At 47.1% G+C, this 14,024-nt stretch overlaps 1 protein-coding gene across 3 annotated transcripts in view; it reads left to right on the top strand.

The window, feature by feature from the left end:
• The window catches only part of LOC115333614 (nuclear pore glycoprotein p62-like), an 18,457-nt gene continuing 4,433 nt past the window's right edge, over nt 1–14,024 (top strand). Inside the window, exons 1-12 of one of the 3 annotated variants that reach the window (XM_029996786.2) lie at nt 1–465; nt 1,320–1,711; nt 2,424–2,534; nt 2,997–3,125; nt 4,544–4,639; nt 5,536–5,641; nt 5,796–5,943; nt 6,360–6,409; nt 6,533–6,667; nt 7,361–7,472; nt 7,942–8,008; nt 8,347–8,415. In XM_029996786.2, coding sequence (XP_029852646.1) covers nt 185–465; nt 1,320–1,711; nt 2,424–2,534; nt 2,997–3,125; nt 4,544–4,639; nt 5,536–5,641; nt 5,796–5,943; nt 6,360–6,409; nt 6,533–6,667; nt 7,361–7,472; nt 7,942–8,008; nt 8,347–8,415 — 1,696 coding nt within the window. In that variant the 5' untranslated portion in view covers nt 1–184. Of the gene's footprint in view, nt 466–1,319; nt 1,712–2,423; nt 2,535–2,996; nt 3,126–4,543; nt 4,640–5,535; nt 5,648–5,795; nt 5,944–6,359; nt 6,410–6,532; nt 6,668–7,360; nt 7,473–7,941; nt 8,009–8,346; nt 8,416–14,024 lie in introns of all 3 variants that reach the window. The other 2 variants (XM_029996785.2, XM_041119183.1) reach the window with 2 other exon arrangements.

The following is a 14,024-nucleotide window of genomic DNA, read 5'->3' on the forward strand; positions in this document are numbered from 1 at the left end:
CGGCTGGGGGCGTGCACGGCCGCCGGTGGCGGTGCGCCGAGCGGGTCGGCGGGTCTGCTGTCCGGCGGAGGCGGGGGGCTGCGGGAGCCGGGCCGCCGCCGGGTCTGGGTCTGGGTCTGGGTCTGGGTCTCGGTCTCGGTCTCCTGACGGTGTCCGTCCCTCTTCCTGCAAGGCCGCCGCCGCCATGAACCAGTTCAGCTTCGGGTCGGGCGCGGCGGGAGGCGGCTTCACCCTGGGCACGCCGAAGACGGCCGCCACCACGGCCACGGCCGGCTTCTCCTTCTCCACGCCCGCCGCCTCGGGGGGCTTCAGCTTCGGGAGCGCGGCCCAGGCGCCTGCCGGCAGCCAGCCCGCCGGGCTCTTCTCGTTCAGCAGGCCGGGCGCTGCCGCGCAGCCGGCCAGCTTCAGCTTCGGGACGCCGGCCACGGCCACCGCGACGCCGGCAGCAAACGTGTTCCCGCTGGGGTGAGAGGCCCGGGGGTCGGCCGGAGCCGGGGTGGGCGCGTTGGCTTTGCTGAGCGGCCCCGGCCACGGGGGAGCGCGAGTGGGTGATGCCCTCCTCGTTGCTTTGGAGGTGCTTTGCAAGCAATTCTCAAGGGAGCGAACCTGTTGCTCCTGTGCCTTAGAGCTCCCGCTGTGCTGTAGCACATCGGGAAAAGCGTTCGGCGAGACCTGGTCCTTGTCGATGCTGACTTTTTCAGACAGGTGTTAAGACGGGCAAGGTGTTCCACGCTGCGCTCTGTAACTGGGGTATTGATGCTTGCGTGAAGCAACGATAAAACTTTGCGTCCGAGCGTGAAATGTCGTGTCCTTTCTGATCCGAATCCGGAGCGCTCGGCCTGTTTCTTCAGCCAAGCGGGACCGTTTTGTCCTTAGGAAAGGCTGTAAGCTTTGAGGTGATTTGTCAGAACTGCTGTTGTGTAAGAGGCTTGCCAGATGGGAGCAGTGGGAAGGGAGCTCAAGTGGGGACTAGCAGTAAAAGTTGAAAAAAATAGTCTTGCGTAGGGGAGGTGAAAAGGGTGCTTGGGAGCTGAGAGCATAAGCAACTCCGCTTACACTGCCAGAATGTCTTCTGGTGCCTGGATGGGTGGAGGGTAGTTAAGGGGGAGTCAGTATGAAGAGACTTAACAGAGGATCGCAGATGCCAGGAGCTGCGATGCAGTCTTCGTCAACATTGAAACGTAAGCCTGGTGAAGCGCATGCCGTTTTGCAAGGTGGTTTCTGCTGTCAGCAAGTGGTCTGTAAGAAACTTGACTGGATGTATGTGTCAAAGAGATTGGCTTCTCTTCTTTTCTTTTTACTTTTCTTTCCTTCTCTAGGGCAAATGCACCAAAGTTAAACTTTGGAGGCAGTACTGCAACTCAAGCTACTGGAATCACAGGGGGCTTTGGCTTTGGTAGCTCTGTACCAACCAGCGTGCCCTCAAGTCAAGCAGCAGCCCCTTCTGGCTTTGTGTTTGGATCTGCTGGCACCACCGCCACCACCGCCAGCACCACCGCTCAGTCTGGGACGACCGGAGGGTTTACTTTTTCCAGTGGTACCACAACTCAGGCCGGGACAGCCAGCTTCAACATCGGCACTGCAGCTCCACAGGCAGCGCCCACAGGGTTGACCTTTGGAACAGCACCTGCAGCTGCTGCCACCACGGCTGCCACCTTAGGAGCTGCAACCCAGTCAACAACCCCCTTCAGCCTTGGGGGGCAGTCCTCAGGTGAGTGCCTGGGCTTGAAATGGCAGCTGTAGTCAGGAAGCCTGTCTGCACAGAGAGCAGCTGGGGATGGTGTGGAGGTTCTGCAGCCTCCTGTTTCTGGTGGTGTGAAATGAAGCGAGTGGCTGGAATCAGTGGTTTTTTCTGATATGCCCGTCCAGGGTCTTCAGTGACGAGTAACAATTGCTATTTAGCCTTTGGGTTTGGAGAGTGAGGCTGAAATAATTTTGCCAGTGTGTGTGGAAGTGCCAGCTGCATTTGAAGCGCTTTTAAAATGTTTTTGGTGGGTTTGCTGGTGCAGAGGGAAAGGGCTGGGAGCGGTGGGGAGGGTGAGCCGCAGGATGTGCCTGTCCCGCTGTTCACCTCCCTGACGGCAGGAACCTGCGCCGTCCCGCAGAGTCTGGCAAAAGCTCAGTTTGCAGCTTTTGATTTACTTGTTGGTGACAGTGCAGTCCTCGGAGGGAAGGTCACGAGCTCTGGGGTGAGGGTGATGTTCATCTGTGTTAGAATTGTTCTTGCAAGTCTTTTTAGGTAACGAGCTTTGTTAGCTCTAGTTCATTTCCTGGCTAACGCGGAGTACTTGTTACATTGAATGTTAATGTTTTTCTGATACTCTTACTGCTTCTAACTTGACTGTCGCTGTGATCAGCAGAAACTACAGCGTCTCTGTAGTAAAAGGTCCGTCTTTTCCTTTTACTTATGCTACTTGTTCCAGGTCTAAACTTTGGGTCACTGCCGTCAACAGCAGCCACTAGTGCGCCCACAGCAACGCTGACCGCTAGTACCAGCCAGGGACCCACTCTGTCCTTTGGAACCAAACTTGGAGGTAGGAAGTGATTCTGGGAAATAATTACTCAAGACTTTATGAATCTGCTGCCCTTCTGGGAACGGTTTTCTAACCCGGAGTCTGGAAATGGGCTACAAGCGCTTGTTACTGTGAATTTGCAACGGCCTCAGTAATCTGTGACAGGTCACAGAGCCGTTGAACTTGGTATCCTGTATTTTTTGTTGCGTCCCACGTGCCAAGTTCTGTTCTGTAGTTGCTGCTGGAGCGTAGTGGAAGGGAGCCGCAGGTTTAAAGGGTACATTGGAAATTGGAAATGCGATAGAGCTGAGGGTGAATAAGAGGAGAACTATTTTAAAATTCTTACATAGGCCCAATACACATCCATAAAAAACCTGGTGTAGATGGGCAAATTTGTGTCCCATTCTCAGCACGATTCTTCTGAAGTGGGCGAGAGCTTGATGCGGTCTGGTTGTACAAGGTGGACGCTTTTTCTGTTTGTAGTACCATCCACAGCTGCTACAACTGCCTCTACCACCACAACCTCCATTCTTGGTTCAACGGGTCCTACGTTGTTTGCGTCTATAGCGAGTTCTTCAGCACCGACGCCGTCTACCACCACGGGCCTCTCGCGTAAGACACAATATACAGCTTTTATCTGTTGTGGGGAATAATGAGCAGCGTGGTTGGTGCTGCCTGTCAGTAGTGGAGCTGCAGATGCTGGGGTAATATGGGAGACTTGAAAAGGCCAGCTCTTCTCGCTTCTCTTTGCCACCTTCCTTCTTTGTGATTTCTGGCAAACTGTCTTCAATGGTGAGGCATGGAGGGTTTTGTTCAAACCAAAGCACTCTTTAGATTCAGAGTGGGCAAGCAGCATGGGTCAGTTTTAGCTGTATGTGAATTTTTTGTTTCTCTGTCTGGGTAGCGTTGCCACAACTGAGCTTTCTAGTGATGGTTTAGCTGCTATCTTCTCCAGACCCCAGTGCCTTGAGTCTGGTTGCATCTGCCTTTGACTCTTGCATTAGGTGTTGGCACTTCTTTAAGCACAGTGGTCTGTGACAGTGGAGATGCAGTGTGCTAAAAACAGGTATTCACACAGCTGTATGTTTCCAAGTTCCTCTGGTAATAACTGGCAAGTTTCCTCTTGCAAAACTATTTTTGTGGCAGGAAATAGTGTCTGTTTTCTGATAGCTTTAAGGCAGTAGCCCAGGTTTGAAGATGGTCCTAACAGCTTTCTTTCTGAACCTGCAATGAGATGTTAACGCTTCAGTTTCCTTTGGTTATGGAGACTAGCTACAGTCAATGTTTACCAGAGCTAATGCAACTATTCCATAGGTAATGCTGTCTGACACCTACCTCTGAAAATTTAGGCAGCTGCTCCCAAGGACCTTCACAAGTTTTATGTTAAAGCCGCACTGGTTACTTTTAACTGATCATCTGCAATTTGTAGATGCCATATATACCAGCCTAACAACTTGTATTTTTAGTAGCTCTACAATGCTTGCACTGCTACTGGAGTTCCAAAGCTGACCTTAACCTTAGTGTTACAGAATGCTTTTAAGCTAATGGGCATTCTCTGTTTATGAGGATGTCTGAAACCTTGTTCTTAGATGATGATAGGTGGGTTGTTTCCAGGCAACCGAGATGTGACCGGCGTATTTCCTGTAGTATGTGCAACTGTATTGCTTTAGCAAGCAGGCTCATGCAGAGATTGCATTTCCTGCCTGCCAGTGTCCAGTACCTGTTGCTTATTTTAGCATTTGAGAGCAGTTAAATGTTAGATAATTCAAAGTAGGTAAAGAGAAGTGACAGTAGCTTGGCACCTGGGCTGATCAAGCTTCCTGGAAGAAGCGCAGAGCATTTTGGCTATTTTATAGCTTCAGCCTGCCTTTTTCAGTGTTGCGTCTGGGTGATCCTTCACCTGAGCAGTGATCCTGGTTAATACAAGTAAAGAGCCAATGGAGGTGGGTGAGCAGGCAGGGTAGAGCTTTTCAAAGGGGCAATGTATTTAATAGGGTATGCAAGCTCTTAATGTTGTCTTTGGTTTACAGTTGGTGCCCCTTCCACTGGGACAGCCAGTCTTGGAACGCTTGGGTTTGGATTAAAAGCTCCTGGAACAACAGCTGCCGCAACAAGCACTGCCACTAGTAAGAAGTAGATGCTGAAATAACACAGTATTTCTTTCTGCGATCCTTCTTTTCCATCTCCCCAAGTGCACAGTTACTTATGACTTCTGCGAGCCTGTCCACGGCAAAGGGACTTTGGGTGAAGGGAGGCCTGTAGGCTTTGATGTTCTAGTCTGGAGCAAGTAAAGTGAATAGCTTAGCTGCTCCTTCTCTAGCCTGCCTGTGTATGTGCAGAATTGCTCTAAGGGGTGAGGGCAAGGTGTCCCGATGGGGGAAGGGAGAGGCCAAAGACTTGCAGGGAGCCTTAGGGAGAGACGTTTTGTGTTTCAGTTCTGCCCCATTAATCTGTTTCTTCCATATCGTAAGTTTCAAACTGTAGGATTTCATTAACTTTTCTTCAAAAGTAAAAAAGGTTTAGATGAGTGCTGTATTTAAGTGGCAACCCTCCTGTGAAAACCTGCAGTGGAATTTGCTGCTGCACAGTGTTGGGATTCAGGACTGAACATCCTTTTCCGGATGCAGTTATCGGTCAGTTTTCAGTGTAGTAACATGGGTGCTGCTCAGCTCTCAAGGTCTTTCTAAAGGTTGTTTCTGGAGTGTCTGTGAAGAATTTGAGCTCAATGCCTAGAAGTGCTGTGTAAGTGGCTGCCAGTACCATGTGATAGATGCCCTTAGTTTTGTGAAAACATGGAAATGGCGTGTCCTGCAAAGACGCAGGAGAGGAACTGGGTGTGCTGGTAGTTACTAGGCCTAATCTTAAAACACAAGGAGACTGAGAGGGGTGTGTGGTCTAGGGCTGTGTTTCTTTGAACAATGCCCAGATGAAGTGCAGGTGAAGTGTTTATTGGACCTGTTCTCGATTTGTTAGATAGCAGAAGTGTCCTCTTCTGTTGCGTGACTTGCATCTCTTCTTTCAGGCACTACTTCTGCTTCTGGCTTTGCTTTGAATCTTAAGCCATTAACTACGACTGGTGTGATTGGAGCTGTGACTTCTACAGCTGCCATAACCACAACCACCACCACCAGCAGGTGAGTGTTGTGTTATAACCAGCTATCTCCTGACTGGGGCAAGAGGCAGTATTAATGCTGGTATCTGGTGGAGGAAGGGGAAGTGAGTGTTGTCATGTTTATATTTTGGGTTTTGATCTTGTGTTCTGTACTGTCTCATGCTTCCTCTCAGTGCGCCTCCAGTGATGACTTATGCCCAGCTGGAGAGTTTGATAAACAAGTGGAGTCTGGAACTGGAGGACCAAGAGAAACACTTTCTCCATCAAGCTACGCAAGTTAATGCCTGGGATCAGACGTTGATAGAGAATGGAGAGAAGGTAAGGTGACATGCAGTGTAACCTGATTTTGCTTGCTTGGATCCTTAAAGGCCTTCAGTGTTAGAGATGCAGCAAGCCATTTAGTGGGACTTTCTACTTGTAAAAAAAAAATAGATGTGAATTTTACCTGGATGCTTGTAAAAGACTCACTCACTGTATGTCTATTCTGGCCTTTAGGCGCGGAAGCTTGGAAATGTGTTGTGTGAGTTTACACTGTTAACTATGCAAGTTATCTTGGGGTGGAGCTTTCAAAGCCAAACCTCCATGATTCAGTTTTTGGTTTGTAAATCTTTATGTAACTGTTTCTTGTTTCTAGTAGACATTTGTATGGCGCTGGCTTTCTCAGTTCCGCCACTCTTCTTTTATGAATTGAGTTTTGAATTTTCGTAGTATAATTAAGTGTCTTCTGTTTCCAGATTACTTCATTACACAGAGAAGTAGAGAAAGTGAAGCTTGATCAGAAGAGGTACGAAACTATGAACGCTTGAAATGATGCAAGAAAAGAAAGAAAATCTTCTTGGGTTGTGGTACGGCAGATGTAGAATGTATGTAACCTCTAAGTTGAGTAGCTAACATTTTCTCTTTCCAGACTGGATCAGGAACTAGACTTCATTCTGTCACAGCAGAAAGAGCTTGAAGACTTGTTGACCCCTCTGGAGGAGTCTGTGAAGGAACAGAGCGGGACTATCTACTTGCAGCATGCAGATGAAGAACGGGAGAGGACGTAAGACAAAAATCTGCTAGGAACGTGTGATGAGCAGGCTGATGTGGTGATGATCAATCAGCAAGAAGTAGAGTTGGGATGCATGACAATATTGAACTCTCTGTGGCCTTTTTCAAATATGTAATCCTGTTTTATGCACGGCAACTTAGATTTCACGCATTAGAAATAGGGGAATTGGGACGGGAAGCCCTTGAACGAGCATGAAAAGCTCTTTGGATGTTGTTCTAATCAGCCGTCTGGGAAAAGGTTACTAATGTTGGCATAATCTCTAAAAATCAATGATTATTTAGCGATGGAAGTGATGAGAGCAGAATGCACTGTGTGTGGCTCAGGCATCCTTGTAAGCCTTAAGTGTTGACTTGCAGCAGGGTAATTAAAAGGAGTGTTTGTCTGGTTCAAGAGATGTGAGTCTTGAAGAATCTGGGCTAGCTGGTTCCTTCAGTTCTGACAAAACCTTCCAGAAAGCCCTCCACACTATTGCTTGTCTGTCTCCGTGTATCTATGAAGAGAGAAAGAGGTTAGGAGTTACTTCATCTGATAGAATGCCTCTTGTGGTGCTGTTCCCACCTATCTGCCAGCCTTGGTTGAAAGGCGTGGAAGCTAATTCTGATTGTCCAAAGTTGGTGTGACTGGGAGCAGGTCTTCTGAAGTTTGCTTTAAATATTCTGACCTTGGTTCCCGTGTGTATTGCAGCTATAAACTGGCTGAAAACATAGATGCTCAGTTGAAGCGTATGGCACAAGATCTGAAGGACATCACTGAGCACTTGAATACGTCAAGAGGCCCAGCAGACACGAGTGACCCGGTAAATCCAAGCTTTATTTTGTTGTGCGTTGGTAAGAGACAAAGGATAATTAAACAGTTCTGACTCTTCATTTGTCCACTCATGGATACTTTGCTGCCCATAGTTTCAAGCTTGGAAGGGTATTTTGTTTTGTCCTTGGGTTGGTTCTCTCTGGTAAAACTTGTGTTGTAACACAGCACAAGGCAGCCTGACTCATGTACTTATTCTGCAGTTCTTGTAATGGTTTTCAAAGTATCTCATTCTGGTATGAACTCTGGTTATATGCTTGCTTTCTAATGGTAAAGAGAAGCAAAGCAACAGAGTTGCTGCACAGACTTCCCTTGTAAAGTGGCTGCTAAGTTAGTGGAGCTCTACATATGATAAATTTGAGTGCATTGTGTTCCAAAGGCATGGACAGGCAGGCTGTCTTTTACCGCGCTTAGTTTTTATGTAGTGTAACAAATGACTTGCTCCTTCTCTTTCTGCTCAGCTTCAGCAGATCTGTAAAATTTTGAATGCGCACATGGATTCGTTGCAGTGGATTGACCAGAACTCAGGTGAGAGTCATCTTGCAGCTTTTGGGGAATGTAGACAGAAAGCATGTAGCATGTGTGCAAGTGTGTTTTGAACGTAACTGAATTCCTGAAGATCCCTGAGGAATCTTCTCCTCATCACCTTCATTGGTACAGTCCCTTCTGTGCTTGAATTCTCCTGATGTGCATTAAAGGCCTCTGCTGAGAAGTAATTCTGGGCAACTGCTAATGTTTTACAGAAAAGCAGCACTTGAAATGCATCAGTGCAAAGCAGAGGACTTGAAAACCTTATGCTTTGTTCTATGAGACTAAGGTTAAATATTTCAACTTCTAAAATGTTGTGGGGTTTCCCTTTGGAATAGGAAAATTGGTGAGGGTGTATGTGTTTAATGTTATCATCCTGCCCGCCACAACAGGAAAGCCACATCCAGGTAAGCCTGAGCAGCATGCGTTTATCTGCAGGCATGGTAACTCTGGAGTCATAGTGTGGAAATTTCACAGTAGCAGTAACTTGAGATGTAGTGCAGAGCAGCAGGTGCACTTGACAGTGAAAACTTGATAGTGTAGTTACTGTTGTTTCTTGTGCTGGATTTGCCCTTAACCAGTGGTTAACCATGGTGCCATACTAAAAACAAGCAGAAAAAAGGAACTTTTCTCGCAGGGAGTGCCTCCTTGTGAGGGATTCAAGAATTCTGCATTCCACAGGTTTTGATTTTAACTGATGTTAGCAGCCACACGGGGGCATGGCAGAATAAAGCAGTGCTGCTCTCACCAGCACCAAATTGCACTGTCTGGCTGCAGTGCTGTGAAAGTGCTTACACCTGGTGTACTTCCTGGGTGAAAGCAGGCGTACTGCTATCCATGTTTAACTAGTATTACTGGCTTAGGTCAGGATTTAATTTGGCTTTATCTTCCGGAACATAGGTGCTAACTTCCGCATTGCAAACATGCCTGTATTGGGAAATCTGGTGCAGCTCCTGTGGCATCAGAATTCTGACTTTACAGAATGTGTGTGAAAATAGCAACCTGTTTCCTTTAAATTTTCCTAGAAGGGAGACCCATTTTTTTTTGCTCTGTCATTCAGTACTGAAGAAAATGTCTTATCAGTTAATAACGATTCATTGTCTTTGCTGGGAAATGTACATCTAAAGAAACAGTTCCTCTTCAGTTCACCTTCAAACAAGAAAGAGGCAGTCAGCCCAAGAAATTGCAGTTTTTAAAAAAGGTTAACGTACCTCTCTGTTTCTGTGGGGTCCTTAGCAAGGAGAAGAATTCCTGTTACTACTGTGTACTTAAAAGTGGTATGGTTAAAAGCCTGTGTCCTGGTTTCAGCTGGGTTAGAGTTAATTGTCTTCCTAGTTTCTGGTATAGTGCTGTGGTTTTGAGCTAGGTATGAGAAGAATGTTGATAATACTGATGTTTTCAGTTGTTGCTAAGTAATGTTTATTCTAAAGACAAGGATTTTTCAGCTTCTCATGCCCAGCCAGCAAGAAGGCTGGAGGGGCACAAGAAGCTGGGAGGGGACACAGCCAGGACAGCTGACCCATACTGGCCAGAGGGGTATTCCATACCATGTGACATCATGTCAAGTATATAAACGGGGGGAGTGGGGCTGGGGCGGGATCGCCACTCAGGGACTAACTGGGTGTTGATTGGCGGGTGGTGAGCAATTGCATTGTGCATCACTTGTATATTCTAATCCTTTTATTATTACTGTTGTCATTTTATTAGTGTTATCATTATCATGATTAGTTTCTTCTTTTCTGTTCTATTAAACTGTTCTTATCTCAACCCACGAGTTTTACTTCTTTTCCTGATTTTCTTCCCCATCCTGCTGGGTAGCCGGAGGGGAAGTGAGTGAGTGGCTGTGTGGTGCTTAGTTGCTGGCTGGGGTTAAACCATGACAGTCCATTTTGGCGCCCAACCTGGGGCCCGAAGGGTTGAGATAATGACAAACCTGACCAGAGCTTGTTAAAACAAATTTGTTATGAGCATTCATTATATTGGTCTAATAGTCACTGGTCACTATGTTGATTTATGTGTTCTTGGAGTTGTTGCTCTTGTTTTTAAAGTTCTGTTACGTATTGCCACACTTGCTGTATGTAGTCCCGGTGCTGCTGCTTATCATCCATTGAAGATGGATTAAGGTTTTTGCTTTGATGTATTGTGTAACACTGGTTTATGGTATGATAAAGTTATCGGTTGTGGGATTAATCCGGTATTTGGACTCAGCATTGTCACCCCTATACTTCGGGAGCCATCTGTGGGAAACTATTATTAATTACACCATTTACCTTTCCTCCTTGGAGAGCCAATCTATGGGTGGGGTACCTTTCTTCCCTTTTCCCTTCTTCAGTCCAGTTAAAATGGCGTTTGAGAATTTTGAAAAATTTAAATACCCTTGGGATGTTGAGACCAGCACAGTCCTAGCCCTACTGTTAGGAATTAGCATGCTCCTGAATGTGGTTCAGCTGTTGTTTAAGGTTAAAGAACTATTTAAGAAGATCACCCAGAGATCTGCCCTGAGGCTGGATAATTGAGTGGCAGGGTGTGTGGGGTAGTATGGGCAAGTACCTAGAACAGTGGACACCTCCAATGTTTTGGAAATTCACTTCTGAATAAGTGCAGAATCTGGAAGAACAAGTGAAGTATTTGGAAAAGGTATGCTGTCACCCTGGCAACTCCAGAGAGATACAAATTGCTGCAATGTGCTGGGGCCTGGCCTATGCCTATAGAGCCCTGTTCAACACCACTCAGTACCCTCAAGGGGAAGAGAAGGTCTCTGGATCTAACAACAAGACGACAGGCACTGTGGCTACCCAAACCTCGGCAAGCGGTACTGCAACTGAACCAGCAGACCAACCCGCACCAGTATCAGTTGCCCCATACAGAAGAAGAAATAGAGAAAAAAATCAGTTGGCTTAGCAAAGGATGAAGATGAGCCAGGGTCATCACGGGAACAGGAGGAAGAGGCAGAACCAGAGGTAATCACCTGATCCCTATCCTTGAGTGAGCTGTGGGATATGTGAAAAGATTTCAGCTGCTGTATAGGTGAGCGTATTATCACCTGACTTCTCTGATGCTGGGACAATGGGGCTAACAGCTTGGAATTGGAAGGTAGGGAAGCCAAGCAGCTGGGGTCGCTTGCCAGGGAAGGTGGCATTGACCAGGCAGTTGAAAAGGGACACAAGCGATCAGCCTCTGGAGGCGACTCCTTTCAAGTGTGAAGGAAAGGTGCCCCTTTAAGGAAGATGTTATATGTCAGTCAAGCAAGTGGACCACCATGGAAAGAGGTATCCAATATCTGAGGGAATTAGCTGTGCTAGAGACGATTCATTATGGCCTGGACAACCCACAATTACCCAAAGATCCAGACGAAGTCCCATGCACACGACCCATGTGGCGGAAGTTTGTATGGAGTGCACCATTACCCTATGCCAACTCACTGGCGATAATGACCTGGAAAGATGAAGTGGCTCGCCACCTCTGGCAATACGAAGAAAATCTCTCCTCCTCCCTACAAGCTTGCATTTCGGCTGTGGAGTAGCTGTCCCAGGATGTCCAGCAAATCAAAGAGGATATGTCCTACTTCCCACTTGCAAGGACTAATGTCTCAGCTATTAGGAGTGAGTGTTCCTCTGCCTGAGAGACAGAATATAGAAGGTACACACCACGAGGTATCCTGTGGTTTTACTTATGTGATCATGGAGAGGACATGAGGAAATGGGATGGAAACCCGCCTCATTCCTAAATGCACAGGTATGTGAGTTGTGAGGAAAAACCACCACAAAAGGGGATTCTACCAGGAAAAATGCTGTTCCAGTTTCCAAACAGAGTAGAAGGGCTGATCTTATTTCTGATCCTCTTGAAGGGACTTCTGAGCCAATTTTATGAGAAGTGAGTACTGGATACTCTGACCAGAATTAGAGGGGCCCTGCCTCCAGACAGGTAGAGGAAAGGGATAACTGGGTCTATTGAACTGTGTAGATTTGATGGCCTGGCACGTTAGACCCACAGGAGTACAAGGCTCTAGCAGACACCAGCGCACAGTGTAGTCTAATGCCATCAAGTTATAAAGGGGCGGAACCCATCTGTATTTCTGGTGTCTCAGGGGAATCCCAAGAGTTAACTGTATTGGAAGCTGAAGTAAGCCTAACTGGGAATGAATGGCAGAAACACCCTGTTGTGACTGGTCCAGAGGTTCCATGCATCCTTGGCATAGACTGTCTCAGGAGAGGGTATTTTAAGGACCCAAAGGGGTGTCAATGGGCTTTTGGTATAGCTGCCTTGGAGACGGAGGGAATTGAACAGCTGTCTACCCTGCCTGGTCTCTCTCAAGACCCTTTGATTGTGGCATTGCTGAGGGTTGAAGAGCAATGAGTGCCAATTGCTACCACAACAGTGCACTGGCAGCAATATCGCACCAACCGAGAATCTCTGATTCCCATCTATAAGTTGATTTGTCAACTGGAAACCAAGGAGTGATCAGCAAAACTCGCTCACCCTTTAATAGTACCATATGGCCAGTGTGAAAGTCTAATGGGGAGTGGAGACTAACAGACTATCACGGCCTGAATGAAGTTACGCCACCGCTGAGTGCTGCTGTTCTGGATATGCTAGAACTTCAGTATGAACTAGAGTCAAAGGCAGCCAAGTGGTATGCCACAATTGACATTGCTAATGCGTTTTTCTCAATCCCTCTGGCAGCAGAGTGCCATCCGCAATTTGCTTTTACTTGGAGGGCGTCCAGTACACCTGGAATCGATTGCCCCAGGGGTGGAAAGACAGCCCCACCATTTGCCATGGACTTATCCAGACTGCACTGGAAAAAGGTGAAGCTCTGGAACACCTGCAATACATTGATGACATCATCGTATGGGGTAACACAGCAGAAGAAGTCTTTGAGAAGGGGAAGAAAATAATCCAAATCCTTCTGAAAGCTGGTTTTGCCGTAAAAGAAAGTAAGGTCAAGGGGACCTGCACAGGAGATCCAGGTTTTAGGAATAAAATGGCAAGATGGACATCATTGGATCCCAATGGATGTGATCAACAAAATAGCAGCTATGTCTCCACTGACTAATAAAAAGGAAACACAGGCCGCCTTAGGTGTCGTGGGTTTTTGGAAAACGCATATTCCAAATTACAGTCTGATTGTAAGCCCTCTCTATCAAGTGACCCAGAAGAAGAACGATTTTAAATGGGGCCCTGAGTAACAACAAGCCTTTGAACAAATTAAGCAGGAGATTGTTCATGCAGTAGCCCTTGGGCCAGTCCGGGCAGGACAAGATGTTAAAAATGTGCTCTATACTGCAGCCAGAGAGAATGGCCCTATGTGGAGCCTCTGGCAGAAAGTACCTGGGAAAACCTGAGGCCGACCTCTGGGGTTTTGGAGTTGGGGATATGGAGTATCTGAGGCTCGCTATCCTCCAACTGAAAAAGAGATATTGGCAGCATATGAAGGAGTTCTAGCTGCCTCAGAAGTGGTTGGTACTGAAGCACAGCTCCTCTTGGCACCCCTAATAACAGATGATCTGTGTTGTGGCTGCAAGTGCTCCACAGGTCTACTGTGCGATTGCACTGTCTTCTGTGTATTTACAATTAAAAGCTTGTTATGGCTGTGTGATATGGTGAAAAAAATATGTATATACTTCTAACAGCTTGTGTGGTTCACCTGTAATTTGCATCATTTGATTACCGTTAACCTTGTTAGAGAAGCGCAGTTCAGTGCAGGCATCCCGTGTCAGTCGCTCTGCAGTTCAGACCCTAGGTTTACCAAAGCAGAGAGTTGGGCATCGAATCTCATAAAAATAAATAATTTGATAGAGTGGTACAGCAGCAGGATCAGCTCAAGCTGGGTACCTCCGGGAAGGGACCCTGAACAAAGAAATCCCTGGGCCGTTATACCCTTACAGACTATGCATTTGCCCTTCGTGCGACCTCCACACCCCTTTCACGCGCCCTTTGGTCCAGTAGTGATTCTGGCCTGAGATCTTCTGACTCCTTGGATTCCTTCACTGTTGGCAGGCAGGCTGTTACCTTG

This window comes from Aquila chrysaetos, chromosome 21 (genome assembly GCF_900496995.4).
Source record: "Aquila chrysaetos chrysaetos chromosome 21, bAquChr1.4, whole genome shotgun sequence".
NCBI lineage: Eukaryota > Metazoa > Chordata > Aves > Accipitriformes > Accipitridae > Aquila > Aquila chrysaetos.